At 47.9% G+C, this 23,957-nt stretch overlaps 1 protein-coding gene across 2 annotated transcripts in view; it reads left to right on the forward strand.

Moving 5' to 3' along the window:
* The window catches only part of TMEM132C (transmembrane protein 132C), a 436,917-nt gene that overhangs the window by 405,925 nt on the left and 7,035 nt on the right, over positions 1-23,957 (forward strand). For both annotated transcript variants that reach the window (XM_005572611.5, XM_065525025.2), the window contains 3 exons: positions 16,954-17,159; positions 18,961-19,234; positions 20,376-20,567. In XM_005572611.5, coding sequence (XP_005572668.3) covers positions 16,954-17,159; positions 18,961-19,234; positions 20,376-20,567 — 672 coding nt within the window. The remainder of the gene's footprint in view (positions 1-16,953; positions 17,160-18,960; positions 19,235-20,375; positions 20,568-23,957) is intronic.

The following is a 23,957-nucleotide window of genomic DNA, read 5'->3' on the forward strand; positions in this document are numbered from 1 at the left end:
GTGGCTTTCTTAGTGTGGTGTCACAGATTTAGCAATATCCAGTCCGTGTTTTTCACAGGTCACATGACAAGCTATTAAACACAGATGTGCTGGCCATTTTCCAGGTACCATTCTGGTATCAGGGACACAGCAATCAGTAGAACAAAAGCAGTCCCTGCCCTCAAGGAAGCAGCATGCTAGTGATGGAGAGAAGCAGATAATAAGAAAATGCATGAGAATCTTGCAAAGATGATGGGCGCCATGAATAGGACACTGTGCTGGAGAGGGGCTTGGGCAGGGACTACTGGGGATGGGGTGGTCCTCAAGGAGGGGACACTGGAGTCATTTAGCAAGGAGAATAATGATTATTCATGCCTGGACCTGGCTGTACCTCCTATTTGGAAAGCACCCTATGTATATCCCCTCACCCTAATGACACTGACACACGATACCCCACCCTGTGCTCCCTGGGTGCCCCCACCCTGGTCCTCAGCCCTGCATGTGCCTTCCCCAAGACTCCTGCAGCCATGGGTTGCTAGGCACTGCCCAGGACAGGGTGGGGATGCTGAGATTTAAAATATCATTAGAGAAAGTTCGTCTATTGAATTTCCAGTGCAGCCCATCTGACCTCCAGGGCACGATTCCAGCTAATGGATCGTAGTGCAGAGCTAAAAATAATGCATTTGGGCAACGAGCAGGACTGGCTTTTCCGCAGTGACCAAAGGTGCCTGCATTAGCTCTGGCACATGGAGAGCAACCTTGCTCAGCCAACAGCCTGATAGTTGCCCCGTGCTCGGGCTCCCGTCAGCACTAAACTTTCTCTGTGTTGAACCTACTGTTGATTTTGCAGGCTCCGAGTCCCTGAGAGTGTGAAGTCCTTTGGCAACAGCCCCAAGTTTTCAGGGCATCTACAGGATGCATTTCTGCTTTCAGGTGGCATCCCTCCCTAAGCAGCAGGGTGGGCAGAAGAGAGTTTTCTATTTGTACTTGTCATGACTGAGAGGCTTTGGAAGAACCCCTGGAAGGTCTTTATCCTCAAGAGCCATTTGGTTCTCAGATAAAAAAACATTAAAGAGAACAAAGGAATTCCCGGAATCCAGAAGTCCCAGGCTCCAAGCCAAGCTGGGTGACATTGCTCTACCGTGGCCCCTTTGTGCTCTTGGGGTCCCTGCTGTAAAGCGAGGACGCTCCTTCCTTGAAGGGCTCTTCTAGCGCCTGCTTCCCTCCATCTGTGATTCAAAGTGCAGTTTAAATGGCATGTTTAAGAGCTTGAACTCTGCCACAGACAAGTTCTTCTTTAAGCCTCAGTTCTTTCATCTGCAAAACAGGGAAAGACCCAGGCCTACCCCAGAAGGCTGCTGTGAGTCTGAATGCAGTCATCCATCTCAAGCATGCAGGACGATGCCTTTGTGTCAGCTCTTCCTCCTGCCCAGGCAGCCCTCGATCAGTGGTTCTCTGTGGGATGGTTGAACCCCTCTAAGAACATCTAGCAATGTCTGGAGACATTTTTGGTTGTCACACCTGGGGCAGAGGCTACTGGCATCTAGTGGTTAGAAGTTAAGGGTGTTGCTATACATCCTGCGATTCCAGGACAGCCTCACAACAAAAAATTATCTGACCCCAAATGTCAATCATGCTGAGGTTGAGAAGTCCTGCCCTAGGTTGAGCAAACACCACAGGGTCTCCAGTCTCCTGTGGGAGGACACTCATTGCCATTAAAGTGCCTAGTGTGGTGACTTAACTGGAAGAAAGGGTCACTGCCTTTGGCCTCAGACAGACTCCTGTTATGTCTTTCTGTCCCTTACCTTCTGAGTGATCTTGGGGAAGTCAACTTCTCTGAGCCTCAGTGTCCTTATCTCAGATATGGAGATCCTGAGTCATATTGCATAGATACTACTCAAAGATTGAAAAAGAAAAGGTGTGTGACACACCTGTCACATAGTAAGTCCTCAATAATTGTCAGGTGGCACTGGTAATGGGGGTCATGGCAGCTGCAATATTCACTAAGCTCTGCTGAGAGCTGAGAGCTGTTCAAAGCAGAGAGTTCTCCACACTGTATTGGCTAGTGGACTTGGGTCTTTATTTAATCACTGGGAGGCTAGACTTGCAATAGGCAGCTATTGCTGTGATAATGCTGCATAACAAAAAACCTGACATCTCAGTAACTTACAACAGCAAGCACTGGTTTCTCCCTCAGGGGCCCCTGGGTTAAGTAGAGCAGCCCTGCCTCAGCGTGCCAGTTGTGTGGGCTGGGATCCAGGTTTGTCTAGGGTTTGGGTTGGTTCTATGTGTCTCATTTTGGTGGCGAAAGGCAGCAGCACCTTGAGAACATTCTTCTCTTGGTGGTTCATAGGAGCACAAGTGGCCAGGCAAAGCCCTGTAAGCACATTTGGGGCCTTTATGGACATGACACCCACTAACATCCTGCTTTGCAGCCATAGTCTTTACAGTCATAATCCTTTCATCAAAGCTATGATTTTCTCATTCTCTTCACAGATATTTACTGAGCACGTACCATGCTCTGGGGATACAGTCATGAACCAACTACGCCAGAACCCCGCTTTCACAAATTTATCTATAATAGCAGAGCTAGAAAGTATATAAGTAAACAAACATAAAAGCAAGTTCATTTCAAATATTGTAGATACTATGGGGAAAACCAAGAGGGTAATGGGATGAGGAGAGAATTCAAAGGGCTAGTTCATGGTCAACCATCATGGAAGCTTCTCGGGGGAGGTAGCATTTGCGCTGAGATCTAAATGCCAAGAGCTTAGAAAAGAGCTGTCCAAGCAGACAGAACATCAAGTGCAAAGGCCTTGGGGTATGAACAGGCTTTCCGTGTCCAAGGAACAAAAGAACAGCCAGGATGAAGGAGGATGAAGAGTAAGAAGAGGAAGAGAAAACATTAAGATGGATGAAATAGGCAGGGCCAGGTTGTCCAAGGCCTTGGAGTCTGTTCAGAATTTTGTTTTTCTCTCAGAGCAATATGACACTGCAGGATATTCTTGTTTGTGGTTTAAGTAGATCACTCTAGAAAGTATGAAGTGGGTACTACTTAAGTCCCATTTTACAAATGTGAAAATTCAGGCCCAGAGAAGCTGAGTGACTGGCCCAAGGCCACACAGCTGGTTAGTAGCAGAGCCTAGATTTGAACTCAGGTCTGCCTGATCACCAGGGCCATGTGGCCTAAGATTCCCAGCAGGCTCAGGCAAGTATGGGAATATGCTGTCCTCACAGATTGATATTAAGATTTACCTATAACTGTGCAGCCCAGTATGGCAGCTACTAACCGTGTGTGGCTATTTAAATTAGTTAGAATTGAAAAAAATGAAAATTTCAGCTCCTCAGTCACTTTAGCCACATCTCAGGTGCTCAGTAGTCACATGCGGCTAGTGTCTACTGCACTGGACAGCACACGCATAGGACATTTCCATCATCACAGAAAGTTCGATGGGAAACACAGAATCAAAACCTTTGACTGGTAGGAGCTATGCCACACATTCATTCCTAGGAGAGGCTGATGGACAAACCTTTTTTGGCCTAGAACTCTAGAACTGGCCAAAAAAGATCAGGTTGTTCTGACCCTCCCATTTAAGCCACAAATAATATCCTGTTCTCATAAAAGACTTTTATGGAAGATAAGACCATTTATTGATGAGTCAGATTTTACTTGAGCCAACTAGGGCTCCATGTGAGTGCGCTTAAATGGAAAGAGAGGTTTTTAAGTCCAGGGACCTTGCAGCTGGTCTCTGCATTGATGAAAAGTTTCTGGTCAGGTTCGTGAAGCACGGGATAGAGTCCGGATTGAGACCTGGGTTATCTGGTTTGCCTCGGGGAAGATGTAGATCTGGAAACCAGTTATCCTGTGCTTGTTTTTTCTCCTGCCAGATCCTATCATTCCTGTCCCACTTTGACCCCTCTGCTAGAATGAATTTGAGAACCAGGGTTTGGTCTCAACAGCATTTTACGCCAACCCATCATATCTTTATCAAGGAGTGTGCAGTAGTTGAACAGTTCAGACCCTCAAATTGGCTTAATAAGTAAAGGAAGGAACTGTCTTTTCAATAAAACGTCTAGGGTGATGTTGGCTTCAGGCACAGGTGGATTCACAAACCAATTTCTCTGCACCTCTCAGCTCTGCCTTCAACTGTGCAGATGCCTTCTCAGCCTGAGATGGAGGCCCCTGGAGGCTCTAGATCCACACCTCCCCAGGTTCAAGTCCCACAGAAATGAGACACTGCCGTCCCTCAATCAGAAATCCTGGGGCTTTCTGTCATTGAGTCAGGCTGAGCCACATGACCATCCCCGAACCAATCCTGCAGCCAGGGGAGTGTGATGGACACCACTTAACTGTGTGGCTGAGGCCAAGACCTCAACACATAGACCGGCCATGGGGATGTGGGCAGAGGGTCCCCTGGAAATAGTTTTTAAATGGTTGCAGAAAATAGAATAAGAGAATGCTGGGCAGCAAAACTATTAAATAGCAAATGTGTATGTATCTGAGTTGAAACTCAGCCAGGCTGCTTGCTCAGTGTGCTTTGAATTGTCTTCTTACAGTACCCGGCTTCCTCTTAGAGGATTAATCATGACCAGGCTTTGTGGGCCTAATGACAACTTTTTGTATGTTTTTCTTTTTTCTTTCTTTCTTTCTTTCTTTTTTTTTTTTTTTTTTTTTTTTTTTTTTGAGACAGAGTCTCACTCTCTCACCCAGATTGGAGTGCAGTGGCACAATCTCAGCTCACTGCAACATCCGCCTCCCAGGTTCAAGCAGTCTCCTGAGTAGCTGGGATTACAGGCATGTACCACCCTGCCCAGCTAATTCTTTGCATTTTTAGTAGAGATGGAGTTTCACCATGTTGGCCAGGCTGGTCTCAAACTCCTGACCTCAAGTGATCTGCCTGCCTCGGCCTCCCAGAGTGCTGGGATTACAGGCGTGAGCCACTGTGCCCAGCCTGTTTCTCATTTTTATACCTTTCTTATGTTTCTCTTCTTGTCCTCCTTGCTGAGAGGCTGGTGGAAAGAGTGGCACCGATGGGTCTGGGCTGGGGAAGATATCCAACAAAATTACCCCTTATATCTGAGAGGATGATTTTGGTTAACAGACCCAAACTGAATTAAGGGGGAAAACATCTAGGGGTTCCTATATCTGAACAGTAAGAGATTTCCTGGCTTCCGGGATGGCTGGATCCAGGGACTCAAATGAAGTAATCAGTATTTTTATGTTATTTCCGACTTTCTATCACTTGGCTCAGCATTCTCCACGCTGATCAGTGTCTCAGACAAGTTGTTCTGTCCTGCCATGGGTGCAGACAGCTACTAGACTGCATCTTGTTGTTGTTGTTGTTTGTTTGGGACAGATTCTCACCCTGTCTCCCAGGCTGGAGTGCAGTGGCATGATCTTGGCTCACTGCAACCTCAATCTCCTGGGTTCAAGTGATTCCTCTGCCTCAGCCTCCTGAGTAACTGGGACTACAGGTGAGCACTACCACGCCTGGCTATTTTTTTTATTGTTTTTTTTCATTTTTAGTAGAGACAGGGTTTCACCATGTTGGCCAGGCTGGTCTTGAACTCCTGACCTCAAGTGATCCACCCGCCTTGGCCTCCCAAAGTGCTGGGATTACAGGTGTGAGCCACCACGCCCGGCCCAGATGGTATCTTTACAGGTAGAAATCTAGCAGAAAAGAGCATGTACCTTTTGCCTGGCCTGGCCTGAATCAAAATCCTGAGGTCTCCTCTGATTGCTCCTGCTTAGGTCCTCTGCTAACCCCTGAGCCAATCGCTATGGCTGGGAATGAGAAGCCCTGATTGGCTTAGGCCATGGTCACATGATTTCACTCTTCTGGTTGGAGGCGGAGCTTCAGCCAAACTTCTAAACTGGAGTGGGGCAAGGGAAGACCCCCCAAGAAACTAGGGCTGCGGCTACAGGAAGCTCCATGGGATGACAGTGGGGTTTCCTCTCCTCCACCCCCTTATTCTTTGCCACCCGCTTGTTCCCTGTTCCAGCACCTCCACTCCATTTCTAATGTGGCCTGGGTTTGGGAAATCGCCCATGTCAGCCTCACCCATAAATGGGTTTTCCAAGCAATGGTTCCCGATCTAGCCAAGGGCGGAGAGGAATGGGAGAATGGGGTACTCTCTGGGTGTCTTCCAGCAAGGTGCCGGCCGTTGGTTCTCCTAGGAAGGCGTTGGTCCTGTATTGACTGTGAGAGGCCCCAGCACTGTTGGTGTGGCCGTTAACACTGTCTGTGTGTAGGAAGCTTCAGAAGAATGACTCCAAGTCAGAAAACGGATGCAGGAAGAAAATATCAGACATGTAACGCTATTGAAACAGTGCATCGCCCGCCCCAGGTGGGAGCGGTGTGTCCACACCCTGTCACAGTTTCCCAGGGCTGCCACAACACAGTGCCACAGACTGGTGACTTAAACAACAGATAGTTACTTTCTCACAGCTCTGGAGGCCAGAAGTCTGGAGTTAAGGTGCGGACAGGGCCACCCCTCCTCCAAGGCCTCTAAGGAACAATCCCAGGCAACGGCTGCTGGCAGACACCTTGTTTCTTCCAGCGTCTGCAACGGGGCATTCCTTCCTTGGTTTGTAGATGCATCACCGCATTCTCTGCCTGCATCTTCACATGGCCGTCCTCCCTGTGCGTCCGCTTCTGTGTTTTAGGGCTTTAGGATCTCGAGTGCCTTATTAAGGAGAAAGAAGGCAGATGGTACAGAGGGTGACCTGGGGCAGGAGCTGCGGGAGAGAAACTGCATGCATGGTGCGGTCAGATCTGATTAAGGTTGTCATCCTGGAAGCCTCTCCCCACTCTCCTCTTCCAACCCCCTTGTAAACACCCTTCTGGGGCTAACACCTTCCGTCTACCCCGCCCTCTGCAGATTCCCATCTGCCAGGCCTGAGGTTTCTACCTGGCCACAGGCTTTCAGTGTGTCCCTGCTATTTGCAGGCACTGGGCTAATTCCCCTACTTGTAAGCTTTCTTATTTAGTTCTCCTGGTAAACCTGCTGCTCTCTCCTGGTATGACACGCTCCGCCTACTTCTCTGACCTTGTACTGCCAACCTTCTTTCTCTTTCTAGAACAGGCCACAATTATTCCTCCCTCCAGGCCCTCACGCAGTGTAAGGGAGAGGTTAAGTGAGGCTTTTCTGGACCGAGATGGTTGCTTTCAAATCCAGCTCTGACTCCTGTTCACTGTGAGACCTTGGACCAGTTATTTGATTTCTCTGTTCTTTGCTTTCCTCACCTGTAAAATGGTTTGTGTGAAGATGAAAGGAATCTACACATATAAACTCTTAGAACAGAAACTAGCATACAGCAGACACTTAATAAATGTTGGTCACCAGGCATGGTGGCTCATGCCTGTAATCCCAGCACTCTGGGAGGCCAAGGTGGGTGGATCACCTGAGGTCAGGAGTTTGAGACCAGCCCGACCAACATGGCGAAACCCCGTCTCTCCTAAATACAAAATATTAGCCAGGCATGGTGGTGGATACCCGTCATCCTAGCTACTTGGGAGGCTGAGCCAGGAGAATCTCTTGAACCCGGGAGGCGGAGGTTGTAGTGAGCCAAGATTGCGCCGTTGCACTCCAGCCTGGGCAACAAGAGCAAAACTCTGTCTCTAAATAAATAAATAAATAAATAAAAATGTTGGTGCCTCTTAATTGAATCTTTTCCTGGAACCCTCTTCCCCCATATCTCCGACCTAAACGTCACCTCACGAGAGAGGTCTCTGCACCCTTCTCAGTCATATTTTCTTATCTTATTTTTATTGTAGCATTTATTGCTCACAATTATTTTCTTTTTACTTGTTATCCTCTATTCCCACTCTCTAAATGAAATCCTGTGTCTCCCACTCATTGCTGTGTCTCCACGCCTAGAAACACCGAGCACACAGGAGGGGCACAGAAAGTACTGGTTGAAAGAAAGAATCCTTGTTTCATAGATGAGGAAAATGAATCCTAGAGCAGGGCAGACGCAAGCACAACGCAGATGCAAGCCTGTGTTCCTCACCACAACATTTGCATCCTACAAGGAAGCATGTCCTGTTGTCAGAAACTATGCCTTTCTCGGGTCCCTGCTGCCCTGACCCTCCATCCTGCCTGTCTCCTCGGCCCACGTGGGGCGGGCAACCAGCCATCCCCCCTTCCTCCTCCCCACGCCGGGCCAGGCAGCCCATGAGCGCTGCCAGCCCCCCGTGTGGACAGCAGTCCCGAGCCGAGAACGACGGGAGATGTGTCCAGGTCTTGGCAGCGTTGTGCATTGTCAGCTGGATAAAGTGTGATTTATCACAGAACAAATTTCTGCCTGGCCATTTGAATTCTGTTTGGCCATCATTTCACCGGGCAAGATGTAAAAGGGAGGGGAAGAGCATAGACATAGTCTCAGAAATATTGCTTAGCCCTGACTTTTCTCTGCCTTTTTCGTCTTCCTTCTCTTTCAGTGATGTCAAAGAAGTAGCTATAATGCACTTTTAGTAACGAGAGAACTGCTGAAATTGCACCAGAGACCTCCTTAAAATGTAAAACTTCAGCTCTGGCCGCTGCAGGGGAAGGGCACATTGCACAGGAGATGCCAGATCAGCCAGAAGTTCCCTGGGGTGAGAACAGGCGCAGGCGACGAGAGGAAAGGGATTCTCAACTAGTGTCCCCAAGTCAGGTCCTGGTGAATGTCCTGAAACGGTGGCCCCTCCAGGACAAGACTCTCTGACAGGGGCCTTCCCACATGCTGGGAAGCCTCCTAAATCCGGGATCAGGGCTCTGCCAGTCCCTGCTTTCTTCTCAACTTTGCCAGTGTCCTCTGCCTAAACAGGAGAGAAAATAGAATAAGATGAAAAAGTGAATGAGAGGTAAGGAAGAGAGGGGAAGCCATGTAAAAGCCCTTGAAAGTTACAGTCAGGACTGTCCACATCCCATCTCTTAGCAGAATGAATCTGTCAGCAAGTCTGGGTAACAGACGACTGCAGTGTTTAGTTGTTCAAGACGATTGCAATTTATTCTTGCTTATGGGATTGGAGGAAGTAGCTATTAATGGTCAAGTTCCAAAGACTAGCAGGAGTACACATTTCCTAAGTCCAAGCTCGGACTGGTCCAAGCATGGCTGTCACTTCTGCTCATATTTTCCTGGCCAAAGCCCCAACGTCAATGGGGAGAGGAAAAGCCTGTCTGTGATGGAGGAGAAGGCAGGCCTCCCTGAGTGCAGGGCCAGCTCAGAATCATGGCTGAGAGCAGACCTCTAGGGTTGGCTGGCTGTGTTTAAATCCTGACTTATGAATACCAGCTGTGTGATCGTGGGCAAGGTACATCACCTGTCCACGCCTTGGTTTTCTCATTTGCACTGTGGATACGATAAATATAACAGTGCCCTCCTGTGTTTATAGCGTGGACTCAGAGAGATGACCCATGTGAGCCTCTTAGAATGGTGCCTGGATAACTGTGGCCAGTCAATGAATGTTTGCTGTTGTTATAAAGTAAGCAATCACTGATAAAAGTTCATCTCTTCCTGTGTGTGTGCATGCGTGTATGTGTGCATGCATGTGTGCGTGTGTGTGCATGTGTGCGTGTGTGTGTGATAGGTGGGTAGTGTTGGGGGCACTGGGTGAGCAGGTACCCCTGAGTGTCCCCTGAGCATAGGGAGTGTTCAGTGACCCAGATACCTGAGCACCTTTCCCTGCCAAGGCCACACGTGGTGGTTACCTTGGCAACCTTCTGCCCCATTGATGCTGAGACCAGCTCTGGCCATTTAATGCTCCATAGACTGGGGAGGCAAAGGAGGGAGAATTTCTGAAGCCCTTTAGTTGGAGACCAAGCTGGGAAACATAGAAAGACCCCATCTCTAAAACAAAAATGTTTTTTAATTAGCTGGGCACGGTGGTGCATGCCTGTAGTCCCGGCTACTTGGAAGGCTGAGAAAAGAGGATTGCTTGAGCCCAGGAGTGTGAAGTTGTAGTGAGCTATGATTGCCCGAAGGCACTCCAGCCTGGACAGCAGAGCAAGACCCTGTCTCTGTTGAAAAAGACAACAACACTGTGTAGGCCAAATGTGATGGGAGGCCACCAGTTTGCAAGCTCTGATTCATTCATTCATTCTTCAGCACGTATTTATTATTTATTGAGTATCCACTGTGTGTCAGGTGTTAGGCCCTAGGGATACAACAGTAAACAAAACAGACAAAAATCTCTGCCATCCTAGAGTTTAGGTTCTCATGAGGGAGGACACATAATAACCAAAGCGAGCAGGTAAAATCTGCAGTGCAGCAGATGGCAGTAAGCAATCTAGAGACAGGAAGCAAGGAAGAGGGAAGGGAGGTTCGGGGGAGTTGCCGTTTAACATGGAAACGTCAGGCTGGACATGGTAACTCACGCCTGTAATCCCAGCACTTTGGGAGGCCAAGGTGGGTGGATTACTTGAGATCAAGGGTTCGAGACCAGCCTGGCCAACATGGTGAAACCTCATCTCTGCTTTAAAAAGTACAAAAATTAGCCGGGCATGGTAGTGCATGCCTATAGTCCCAGCTACCCGGGAGGCTGAGGCAGGAGAATCACTTAAACCCGAGAAGCGGAGGTTGCAGTAAGCCAAGATGGTGCCATTGCACTCCAACCTGGGTGACAGAGCGAGACTCTGTCTCACACACAAAAAAAGGAAATGGCAGAGAAAGAATCTTTGAGAAGTTGACATCTGAGCAAGGCAGTTCTTAGCCTCGGTGCTATTGACATCTGGGGTGGGTTAATTCTTTGTTGTGGGGGACTGGCCTAGACACTGTAAGACGTTGAGCAGCATCCTACCCTCCATCCCCTAGATACTGGCTGCAAATCTATCCCATTTGTTACAACCAAGATGCCCAGAGATGCTCACATGTCCCCTGAGGGACAGAATTGCCCGGGTTGAGATCCACTGTATTAAAGAGCTGAAGGACAGGAAGAACAAATCAGGCAAACAAGTAGGGGAGGAGCCTTCAGGCAAAGAGAACAGCATGTGCAAAGGCCCTGGGGCAGGTGTGCACCTGGCATGTTCAGGAACCAGCAGGGAGGCCAGTGGCTGGGTGGAGTGAACAGTGGGAAAACCACAGAAGATGCACAGGGAAGATAACCAGGCACATCAGAGAGGAACTTGTACATCATTTAAGGATTTTTCCAGAGCTGAAAAGGAGATATTATTTAAACATTTTCCAACAATAGCCCTAGATTCAGAGGCAACTGTTGAGAAGAGGCCCCTGGGTTGCAAGGACTCTGTTTCCAAACAAGCTCACAGTCTGAGGTTCCAGGAAGACATGAGTTTGGAGGATGCAGAACAACTCACTGCCTACCTCTAAGCCCTGGCATGCTTTCCCCGCTCACACTGTTTTCCCTTAACCCTACCTGCCCCTTCGATCAGCAGTCCTCACGTTCCAGGTTTGTGTGGACCATCTGTTCCCTGCCTAGACTTGGAAAGACACAGCCTTTCCGAGTGGCCCCTGGGGGATGGGATGAGGAAATGCAGGCAGAGCCACTTGAGGAGAGGTTCCGGACTGCCACTGGCCCCTTGCCACGGGCATGCCACAGTTGCTGGACAGTGGCCTCTCTCAGCACCTGCCTTTCCCCTGCCCACCTGCCCACAGGAATGCAAATGACTCGAACAGTCACATGGCAGGAAGGACGACCTCAGCCAAGGCCATAATCCTAGTATCAGCAACATGGCTGACACCGTCCAGTCAAATCTTGAACCGACCCTTGCTGGCAGTTCTCACTTTACCTCTCTATCTTGGATGAGCCGCAACCATGGCAAGCCTCGGTTTTCTCATCTACAAAATAGGATCATAACTGCTGTCCGTAGCTCTAGAAAAACTGAGTATGAAAACAATAGGCAAAGAAGGCAAAAATGAAATTTTAAAAAAGCAAAACAAAAAGAAAACAGGATGGACAAATAGATGGCACAAAGAATATGGTAGAAATAAATCCAAGTAAAACATCCATTGTAACTCACATGAATGTGCTAAAAGTTCCAGCAAAAGAATGATGAATTATAGAGAAAACATTCTAAAAAAAAATCATTATAAGTGTTTATTTTTACAGATCATCTAAAACATCCAGGATACAGAAGGCTCCAGAAAGGCTAAAAGTAAAAGAGAGAAAAAGACAAATCAAGCAAATAATAACCAGAAGAAACCTGGTGGCCTAGGAAGATAGGCAAAATTGATTTTATGGTAAAAAATAAAGCCTTATAAATTGTTTTTTTAAAAATGGGTTTCTTTTCTGTTTTCATGTTTTTACTGGAGTTTAGTGGTACGATCTCAGCTCACTGTAACCTCTGCCTCCCAGGTTCAAGGGATTCTCCTGCCTCAGCCTCCTGAGTAGCTGGGATTACAGGTGTGCACAACCACGCCTGGCTAGTTTTTTTGTATTTTTAGTAGAGACAGGGTTTCACTATGTTGGCCAGGCTGGTCTCAAACTCCTGATCTCAAGTAATCCGCCCGCCTCAGCCTCCCAAAGGGTTGGGATTACAGGCATGGGCCACCGTGCCCGGCCTTCTTTTCTGTTTTCTTTTTCAATTTTTTATTTTATTGTAAATTGACAGATTATAATTGTATATATTTATGCGGTACTAAGTGATATGATGTATAAATAAATGTGTTCTTAATACAATGACTAAGTCAAGCTAAGTAGCATATTCATCATCTCAAATACTTTACATTTCATGGTGAGAACATTCAAAATTTTCTCTCAGCAGTTTTGAAATGTACAATATGCCATTATTAACTATATTTATCATATCATGCAATAAAACACTTGAGCTCAAAGAAAAACAAAGAAAATGACATGAAAGCACCTTGCAGATGTGAACCAGGGATTGTTACGGTGTACGAGCATTTCATTCATATTAACGGAGCAGGTCCACAAACTTGGGTGTACAAGAAATGTACATTTGATTTTCCTGTGTCTGAACTTCATTCAAGCACAACCTCAGTGCCCTGAGATGCACAAGAACCATACTAGGAGTTTGGTTTTTGAACACGATTAGTTTGAGATGCTAATTAGAGACCCAAATGGAGATGTGGAAGAAGCAGGTGGGTATCCAGAGACAGGAGTTGAGGAGCTGTCAGCACAGAGATGCACTTTCAAGCATCATAACTAAATGATTACCGTCATGAGCAGGATGTAGAGGGTGCAAGGAGCGGATCTCAAAGTGATGTCCAGAGCAGCAGCAGCAGCAACAGCATCTGCGGCCACTGGTTACAAATGCCCGTGTGGGTCCCCACCCCAGACCTGCCAAATCTGAGATGGACACTCGGCAGTCTGTGCCAACAGGCCCTCCCTGAGGCTTGCTCAAGTCTGAGAACCAGCTTGGCTAGAGGGCGATTCAGGCCAGGCTCCCATGGGACGTCCATGACTGACCAGCAGATGCCTCTGCTCTCCCCTCGGAAAGTGACCCCCAGGCTCTTCCTAGGAGGCAGGTGCCGTCTCAGGAAGGTGCCAAAGCCTGAGCGATAACAGAATATGGCAACTGACCATATGTGGCTCCACCAAGCCCCACGTGACCCCGCCGCCCCTGGGTCCTCACAGGCGGACACTGATTTCTGGGCCGTGGCTACCATGCATTCTGCCCGCACAGCTTAAACGTCGGAGTGAGTGGAGTCCAGTGGGCAGCTTTCTCAACCGGCAGCTCCTCCACAATGAAAGAGGAAAAGCAGTCTGAGAAACAAAGCCGAGGGACTAAAAAGACTCCCGTGGGATTTTGGTTCCTTTCTGCAGATGAGCGGGCTCATGTTTTCATACGGTGGTTCTCACTGCTAGCCACTCTAGGAGATGATTAATGCATCCTGAGATGTCCCCAGACATTTATGACACCTTCAGGAATAGCAGTGACGATGGCTCTATCATGCACGGCAACTTCATACCCTTGGCATTGCTCTTAATTATTTATATATTCGGGAGCGGCCAGGTTTCCTCCCACCAGAGCTCAGAAAGGTAATAAATGAGAAAAGTCAATGGTCTGTAAATTACAACATTGATTAAAGAAGTGATTACTGATATAACTCTTGCTCGGCTATTATGCTAATGCCTTCCCAGATCCAGGACAGTGTTTACCCGCTAATGACAAGCCTGGGACGGCAACTAAAATTGTCTTCCTTCTTTAATCAGCATGTAAACATTTTTAAACCACTCTTGACCATGAATGAGAAGATCCATCCATGTGTTCCCCTCCCAACTGCTCCCTGCCACTGTCCCCAGCAGATGGAGGAAATTCTCTCGGCCCAGCCCTCACCAGCTGCCTCTCCAAACAGAAGTGCAAGTTGAAGATGAAAATTGAGCCCAGAGTAGCCATCCATGATTCCCGGAAGCTGGGGAAAGAGAGGGTGATCAGATTACAGGAGTTCTTCACTCAGCACTAAACGTTATTTGGCCGAGGCCACAGACCTCCAGAAGGGGACTCTGTTCTTTCCAACCTACATGATCTAGACAGCAGACAGATAAGCAAATCAGTAATTATAGCTTAGTATGCTAAGTGCTATGTGAGGGGTTTCTGAGTGACTTCATTAACTCTGAAATGTTCCACTAAACTGTAAGTGTGTGCATTTCTCTAGCAAGAATTAGCTTTATGCATATTCTCAAAAGAGTGAATGACCCAAGAAAGGTTAGAAAACACTGCCTGAGCGCTTTCTAGAAACTTTTGAATTAACTTCTTGTGTTTTTGTGGCTTTTGGCTCCATCTCATTTTAGTCTCTCACTGCATCTTCCATCAACCCCAAGATCCTTGATGACTCCCCTGAAGCAGGCATCCCCATGAAGGGAAGGCCCTCCTCATCCATCCCTCTCTCCATCTGTCTGTGCAGCAGTGTGTGCTTCCATCCATCAGTTTATCTATCCATCTGTCCAGCTATCTACCCATTTATCCACCAACAATTCACTTGTCCGTCTATCCATCTATCCATCCATCCATGCATCCACCCATCTGTCTGTCCATCGATGTATCCATCTGTCCATCTGTTCACCTATCAGTCTATCAACCTATTCGCCCATTTATCCACCAGCCATTCACTTGTCCACCCATCCATTCATATGTCTGTCCATCAGTGTGTGCATCCACCCATCAGTTCATCTGTCTATCCATCTGTCCGGCTATCTACCCATGTGTCCACCACTCATTCACCTGTCCATCCATCCATTCATGTGTCTGTCCATCAGTGTGTGCATGCATCCATCAGCTTATCTGTCTATCCATCTATCCAGCTATCTACCCATTCATCCACTACCGATTCACCTGTCTGTCCATCCATCTGTCCATTAGCGTGTGCAACCATCTATCAGTTCATCTGTCTATCCATCTACCCACCTATTCACCCATTTATCCAGCACCCATTCACCTGTCCATCCATCCATCCATTCATTCCTCCATCTGTCCATCTGTCTATGCATCAGTGTGTGCACTCATCCATCTGTTCATCTGTCTATCCCTCTATCCATCCATCCATTCATCCATGCAATATCCATTTCACTGAGCTCCTGCTTCATAAGCAGCTGGTGTAAGGAACCCAGAGGTGAAAAATAAACAAGAAGTACTTTTGCCTTCAAAGATTTCTTATTTAAGAGGTGATATGGACACCTGGGACCAATTTAAATCACATCTGATAAGCTTGGCTATTCAACAGGGGTCATATTGTTTCTCGATAACCCAACTTGGTTTCTCTTTTCAGTTTTCAATTCATCAGGGTGGCAGAAACAGAATGCCAGTCTAATTTCCAGGGGACTTAACTATTGCCAAGGCCTCGGGGAAGGGCACATCTTGTCTTATCGTCTTCTGTTCGCAGTTCCTAGGGGACATTTTTTACCGGTCACAGTCCGCACAGGTTACCTCCCCAATGGCCCTCATTGTTGTCCACGTTGCCCCTTCCTGCCTGCTTGAGAACACAGACATCATTCTGCTGTTTCCTTGCTACACTGGGAATGCCCAGTGGGCTGCTTGATACAGTCATATTTGGATGAATAATCTTGGAACACAAAAGCCAAATACTTGCAAACTTTATTTTTTTTTTTAGTCTGTGTGTTGATTTTTCTTTCTGCTCTGTCTCATCCCTTTCCTGAGACAGCAATCTGCCAGAAAGGGGAAAAGGAAAGGGAGGCACATAGGGAAAGGGAACACAGGTTGGTCATCCCTAATGTGATCGACCGTTCACATAATGAACACTTACTATATAAACAATCCCACGGGGTCATAGAAGACTTATCCCAGGGACCCCTGAGCTGGGGTAGGTCCGGCAAATAGGGATGGGAAGGTGCTTCCAGGCGCAGGGACTGGCCTTACCAAAGCCTGGAGACCATGAAGAACCTACATCAGGCCTGCATGTGCATGCAGGGGAGAGACCACAGAATTAGTGAGAACCACGCTGGGGAGGAAGGCTCTACAGGCCCTTTGCATCCTTGGAGGGTGGATGAGGTGGGTTGTGGGTGCAGCTCACTTTCTGAAAAGTCACACCTGCCCGGGGTGCGAAAAACCTCTGGTGCTCACATCAAATCACTCAGCTAACCCAGATTCCAGCTACAGCTGCAGTTCTGTGCAAGTTCAAGTTCACTGTTTGATTGCAGTCTCACCTCAATCTGCTTTCTGTTTTCTGTCCCAGGCGGAGAAGCCCTCAACCAGCAGGAATAAGAGATGGTAGCTAAAAATATTCCCACCTCTTACTCCTCAGGTGGACAATTCCAGATGCTTTTCATGAAGCGTCTGAAAACTGAGCCCGGGGTCCCTGTAGCAGCCTCAAACATGCACCTTCCTGTTGGGTTTTCTTCTTTCTCTGTCTTCCTCGTCTGCTCCTTCACCCCTGCTCCCTGGGGTCAGCTCCCAATTACACTGAGTGCACCAAATCCTAGTCTCAGGCTCTGCATTAGGAGAAACCTGAATTAAGCATTTGTGCTTTGCAAGATAATAGGAAAAACAAAAAAAAAGATGGTCTCCAAGGTCCCATGAACTTCTCCTCCATCCTTTCTCCCTCTGTCTTTGCAGGTGTCTGACCGCTGCGACTACATCTTTGTCAATGGCAAAGAGATCAAAGGAAAGATGGATGCGGTGGTGAACTTCACATACCAGTACCTGAGTGCCCCCCTGCATGTCACCGTGTGGGTGCCCCGGCTGCCCCTGCAGATCGAGGTCTCTGACACGGAGCTCAGCCAGATAAAGGGCTGGAGGGTCCCCATTGTGACCAGTAAGAGGTGAGCCTCGGATGGGGAGATGCCTTAGAGCCATAATAACAACTCTATTTACTGACCTTAACGCTAAAGGACCCAATGCTTTGGAGATGCTGGTATCATCTCAGCAATTGAATCTCCCCAAGGCTCCCAGATAACCCAGCCAGGCCCAAAAGCTGCTAAACAGCAGGTTCGTGTCAAACCCAGGTTGTCTGCACTCTACACCGGGGCTTATATGAGACCGTCTCTTGAAAGTGGCTCTCCCAAAATGACACGATGGAGTGAATACATTTTTTTAGCATCTTGGTTACCAGGCAATTTGAAGTTTGGTTTGTTTTCTCCAAAAAAAAGTCAGAGTCCTTCTCTGTGCTTTATGCATATCTATAAGCTTGAAATGTTCCGTGCAGATCAAATTATTGGATAAAATTTAATTGCATTTCTAATGGACGCTGGGCTCACTATTTTCTAAAAACCTCTGATTTGTTATCTGAGTTTCCGGACTGTCTGTCTGTCACATGTGAGAGTATGGGGCCTTGTTTTCTCAGCCCTGTGACTCCCGGATTAGCAGACATTAGCTAAGTGAAGGTGTTGCTGAGTTCGTAGCTTCCTGCCTGGAATGCTCCACCCCAGACCACCGGGACTCTTTTCCTGACAGTCCCCCAGGCACCAGGGCCTTTCTCGTAAGGGAGAGCGTCTCAAGAAGAGTGAGTAGGACAGTGAGATGCGGAATCGATCTCTACAAGGAGAAGCTGAAGGCATTTGGCCTGATGGGGGAGGACAGCCGTGAATCCACCCAGTCCTTCAGATTAGTTTGTGGTCATGAGTGGCCAAGACAATGAGTTTGTTCCACATCCCTGAGGGGGAAGAATTGAGACTCCTTGGGCTCCAATCCAATCTCTGCCACTAATTAGCTTTGTGAGCATGGGCAAGCTACCTAACCTCTCTGTTTCTTAGTTCCCTCATCTGGTCATGAGTATAATTATGAGTTTGCCTCATAGTGTTATGAGGTTAAAAAGAGTTCATACATGTGGAAGCATAAAGTGGGACCTGCCACATCTCAAATGTGTAAGACAGTTCTGTCCAATAGGACTTTCTACAGTGGTGGAATGTTCTAGAACCCCTCTGTCCAACATGTTGGTCACTAGCACAAGTAGCTATGGAGTGCCTGGGCTGTAGCCAGTGTGACGGGGAAGTTCAATTTTTTATTTAATTTTTATTTATTTAAATTAACATTTAGGGTTCAGTGCGGTAGTTCATAATTGTAATCCCAGCACTTTGGGAGGCCAAGGTGGGAGAATCACTTGAGGCCATGAGTTCAAGACCGGCCTGGGCAACATAGCAAGACCCCATCTCTACAGAATTTTTTTAAAAATTAGCCAAGCATGATGGCGCATGCCTTTAGTCCCAGCTACTCAGGAGGCTGAAGCAGGAGGATCACTTAAGCCCAGGAGTTCAAGGCTGCATTGAGCTAGGATGGACCACTGCACTTTAGCCTGGACAACAGAGCAAGACCCTGTCTCTAAAAATGTAATAATAATTCATTAATTAATAAAAATTAAAATAGCCACGTGGCCAATGCCTACTTATGAGACAGTGCAGGCTTAGTACATATTAGCCCTTGTCTTTTATTTTTCAATAAATGTATTCGAGAAAGAGATGCCCATCGCTTAGTGTTGCCTAGAGATAGGCTTGGTGCCCCTTGCGTGGTCCTGGGGCTCGTGTCTTCAATGTGATCTCCTTGAGGTTGAGGCGGGTGCCTGCCTGTCTCAAGAACATCTTAGACGCCTCTCCCTGGATCTGAGAGCTCTTTGTCCCTTCCCACAAGGCCCACTCGTGAGAGTGAGGATGAGGATGAGGAGGAGCGGCGAGGCCGGGGCTGCGCGCTGCAGTACCAGCACGCCACCGTGCGGGTCCTCACCCAGTTTGTGTCCGAGGGCGCCGGCCCATGGGGCCAGCCGAGCTACCTGCTTAGTCCCGACTGGCAGTTCGACATCACTCACCTGGTGGCAGACTTCATGAAGCTGGAGGAACCTCACGTGGCCACCCTCCAGGACAGCCGGGTCCTGGTCGGGCGAGAGGTTGGGATGACGACCATCCAGGTAGGGAGCTGGGAGTCTCTGTGTCCCCAGCACTGGGCATGTGTGCAGTATTGAGGGAGACTCAATGAGTGGGCAGGTCATTGTGGCCAATTCCTCAACCCCATGATGGCTCCAGATTGTATCGTGGGGACGCAGGAAGATGAGCCCAGGCCAGACTTTGAGTCCAGCCTCCTTCCAAACAGAATGGAGAAGGTGGCAGCTGCACCCTCTTAGCTCGCCATGTGACCTCATTCTCAATGGCTGCCTCCACCACTCCCATCACCTCCCAGCACCCCCATCCTACTCTGATTCTCCTTCTGAACACACACTGTTCTAACTTATTCCCCCTATGCCTTCTTAGAAGTAGCCATTGTCTTCTCCATGCACCGCTTCTACCAGTGGCTCAGGGAAAAAGCATGGATTCTTCCTCTCATTTCTTCCTTCTTCCAGTCATTCTGTCTTGCTGCCATTTACTTATTCAACAAACTCTCTCTGAAATCCTGCTCCTTCTTTTTCACTGGAGGAAGTGTATGGAATGGTAAAATTTCAGGACAGATGATGGGGCCTGGACAGCCTTTTCCTCAATCCCTCAAGTCCCACCTACTGAATCTACCTTTCTGGATGTCATTCAGGATCCTTACACTACATGTGGAAATGGTTAACACATTCCTATCATTTCCCCTGGACATCTCAAGCCCAACATTTGGCTTACAAGATGAGGCAGAAAGCAATGTTTTGGCAGAGGATACATTGTGGTGGTGGTGGGAGGAGTAAGCTATTTATAATCCACTTTTATAAATTTATAATTCAACTCTTCATGAGTCTGTTCAACAGGATCACCATGTACAGTTAACCAGGTTGTGCACTGTACAAGTGTACTTCATCTAAATAGGAGGAGTCATTCCCTTTTAAAGACAGAATGGATTTTAATATCTATTCCGATTTTTCAACAGGGAGAATTAAGGTGTCTTGGGGAAAGGGTAACTTTGATTCTCACGAAGGCATGGGATGGGCCAGCGAATAGAGTGAAGTAGATATGTAACTCCTTTGCCCTGTATTCTGGACCTCAGGCCTGTTGGGATGGAAGAAATATTGCTGGGGAAGGGGCTAACATCTGGAAACAGGTGTGATGGATTTTCCTTGTGTCCTGCCAATCCCACAGGTGTTGTCTCCACTGTCTGACTCCATCCTGGCAGAGAAGACAATAACCGTCCTAGATGACAAAGTGTCGGTGACAGACTTGGCCATCCAGCTCGTGGCTGGGCTGTCTGTCACCCTTTACCCCAACGCAGAAAACAGCAAGGCCATAACAGCTGTGGTCACAGCTGAGGAGCTGCTGCGGACCCCCAAACAGGTAGGGGGCCAAATGCCAGAGGTTCAGAGGGAGCAGGGTCAGTCACTGTGCCTGCTTCAGCAAAGGGGCAGGGTGGAGTGAGAAAATGGGGGTAGGTTAACAGAACCACATTCCACACCGGAAGCCATGTCATTGCAGACAAAGTGCTCGCTCATCTTACCCACATAGCTTTTGAGCAACACAGACCATTTACCAGCCTCCTCACCAGGTCTCCTGGCTGCTGTTCTTACCCCTGCACTCCCCTCTCTTCTCAAGAGCAAAGTAAGCCTTTAAAACCATAAACCACATCATGCCTTTTACTGGCTTACAATGCTCCAATGACTTCCCATTGCACTTAGAAAGATACCATATTCTTTGACAGCCCACATGACCCCACAAGACGTAGTTCCTGGTTATATCTCTGACTTTATCCTCTGCAGCCCTTGGTCTCTTTCATCCTATTTGAGGCACACACTCCCCTTGCACTTCTTTAGGGGTTTTGCAATTGCTGTTGCTTTTGCCTGGGATACACCACCCTCACCACTGAGCATGGCTCGTTCTCATTTTCATACCCAGTTATGATACCCTCTTCTCATAAATGCCTTCGCTCGTAGCAAATGGGTCTGAGTCGGCCCCATTTCCTACTACATAAAGCATGTTTCTCCTCCATGGGATATAGGCTTCTACAAGACAAGCGTCCTGTTCATCGCTGTATCCCTGGTGACCATCACAGGGCCAGCACATAGTAGGTGCTCAGTAAATGTTGGTTGAGTGACTGACTGACTCTCAGAGCTGAGCTGGAAGACAGGAAATGAGAGAGCAGGGAGAATGACCCACGTAACACCGCCAGGATGGGTTTGTCTGACCTTAACAACCTGCATGTGGGTATTTGCCTTGTCTGCAGGACTTTCTGCTTCTGATGTCATCATTGGGACAATACTTATGAGAAGAGTACAGAGTTAGGAGCCAGAAGGCCCAGATGGTATCACAGCTGTGTCCCTTACCTCCTATGTAACCTCAGGCAAGATGCCTCACCCGAGTCTCAATTCTTAATGAGAAAGTAACAACACCTGTGAAGAGTCCGCTTGCAAATTAAATTAGGCTTAACGACGTTGAGTGCTAAAAACAGTGGCTGGCACATGCCAGCCAGTGTTAGCTCTGTTCCTGGGAACGGCTGCTGTTGTTACAATCACAATTTTAGTGAAAGCACGCAGGGCCTTGGATGCTCCATCAGAGCAGACAGTCTTGACTCGGAACACTCTGCTTCAAACCCAGTTTCCTCTGGTGACTTGCAGCAAGAGGCAGGCGGTCTGGGGAGGAAGCTCAGATTAAATCCACACCCTACTGTGGACTGAGCAATGCTGGAGCAGCTGTCATGTGGCTGGGACAGGCAACAGGGCCCACGGGTTAGCAGTAGGGGTTGGGATCCCTTGACATGCACCATCAGGAACAGGATAGTGCTACAAAGCAGAGGCATGATGATGAGAACAGAGGGCGGCATTGGTCAAGGGTGCAGGCATGATGACAAAGTCTAGGGGCTTGCGTTCTTCTAGGGGGGGATTGGAAAGTTGCAGCCATAGTGCAGGATTTCAGTGCAGTTCAAGGACTGCAAGCTCAAATGCCTACAGGGGCTGGGCTGGTGTTGTAAGCGAGCAGTGCAGGCTGTGCAAAATCCATGTGGCTGCCTTGTCCAGTAGTGGGGTCTGTGATGAGCTACAGTGAAGATGCTCGGTGCTCAGAGACATGCCCGTTATCTGCTGCTGTGTAACAGCCGCCACACACTTAGCAGCTGAAAACAACACACACTTATCAGCTCACAGTGCAGTGGGTGGGCTCAGCTGGGTTCATGCTCAGAGTATCAGAAGGCTGAAATCACAGTGTTGGTTGCCTAAGTTCTTAGGCTCTAAGGAAGAATCTTCTTCCAGAATTATTTGTGTGGTGGCAGAATCCAGATCTTTGCAGTTGTAGGACTGAGGTTGCCAATTCTTGGCAGGTTATTTGCCGGAATCCTCTCTTAGTTCCTCAAGTCCACCTGCATTCCTTCTCACTCCCCACTCTACCCTCATCGGCTTCAACACTAGCAACAATGCATGGAGTCTTTCTCATGCTTCCAGTCTCTCCACCTGTCCCTTCTGTCACCAGCTAGAGAAATCACTCCGCTTTTAAGGACTCATGTGATTTCACTGGACTCACCCAGATAATCCAGGAAGGCCACTCTATCAACTGTGCCATGTAACAATGTAACATAATCATGACAGCGGTCACTCATCCCACACACATGGTCTGGGAATTGGGGCAGAACATCTTTGGTGGGCCATTCTAGGAATTCTGCCTAATGAGGAGAGAGTTGCTACCTGATTTTGCCCCAGAGTGTCAGCAGGAGGGACCTGGGGTGCATGCAGGTCCTCATCCAGTCCACAGCACTGGCTTCTTCAAGTCTTCTCTTTGGGGGCGGATGGGGCAGGAAATCAGCATGGTGTTTTCTGGTTTACAAAGAGCAGAGTAATACTTTCACATTTGGGATTAAGAAGAAAAAAGATCAGAGGAAAGTGGGAGAGAGAAAGCTGAAAGCATGAAGCTGTTTGCTGAGAATGGATAATGAATTAGGGTGGACGATTGGCATTGCAACCCCCTTGTCATGGGGCATGGCCAGCCGCTGCCCATCTCCTGTTGCCCATCTGTCTTCATCAGTGGACAGTAATTGGCGTCCCCAGCACTGACTCAGGGGGATTTGTGGATGTAGTTCACCTGATTTGCAGACACGACTCTTGAAAGGATAGAGCTCTAAATCATTTCTGGGCATGTGTTATTTTAAGTCATTCAGAAGTTCTCATCTTTGGGGAAATGTGTTGGCTTCTCCTGATGCAACACCACATTCCAGCCTCTCTGTAATGAGCGAATGGAAGAAGTTAGTCTCAATCATGCAGCAGGGCTGATGGAGATGGATCTTGGCAAACCAACGGTGTTCTGAGGCTTTAATTCTGATTGTCTGCTGTTCGGGGGCTTGTTTTATGTTAACTTCTTTCCCCATCTAGTTTGTGAAGAAAAATTAAGTCAAGATGAAACGTCAGCCACAATGAACTTGCACACTGTTCAGTCTTTTATCTCAGCCCTTAGAGTGTAGACGGCTGGCACCTTGTTCGTGGTATTTTCAACTTTGAAATAGAAAATCTGAAAGGTTTTAACACCTACAAATAGAGGGTAGTAGCCTGCATGTTCCCCTGTGCCTTGTTTGCTCTAAAGAAAGTAGGCTAGAAAAATGAAAGGAGAAATCACTTGGTATTTGTGCATGAGGTTGAGGCATTAGAAGGACTTGTCGGAATGTGTGATTCATCAGCTGATATGGACAGAGGAGACAAGGGTGAGCGCCAACATCCCTGAGCCATGTCTTCTGTCTTAGTTTTGGTCTTC

This window comes from Macaca fascicularis, chromosome 11 (genome assembly GCF_037993035.2).
Source record: "Macaca fascicularis isolate 582-1 chromosome 11, T2T-MFA8v1.1".
Classification (NCBI taxonomy): Eukaryota; Metazoa; Chordata; class Mammalia; order Primates; family Cercopithecidae; genus Macaca; species Macaca fascicularis.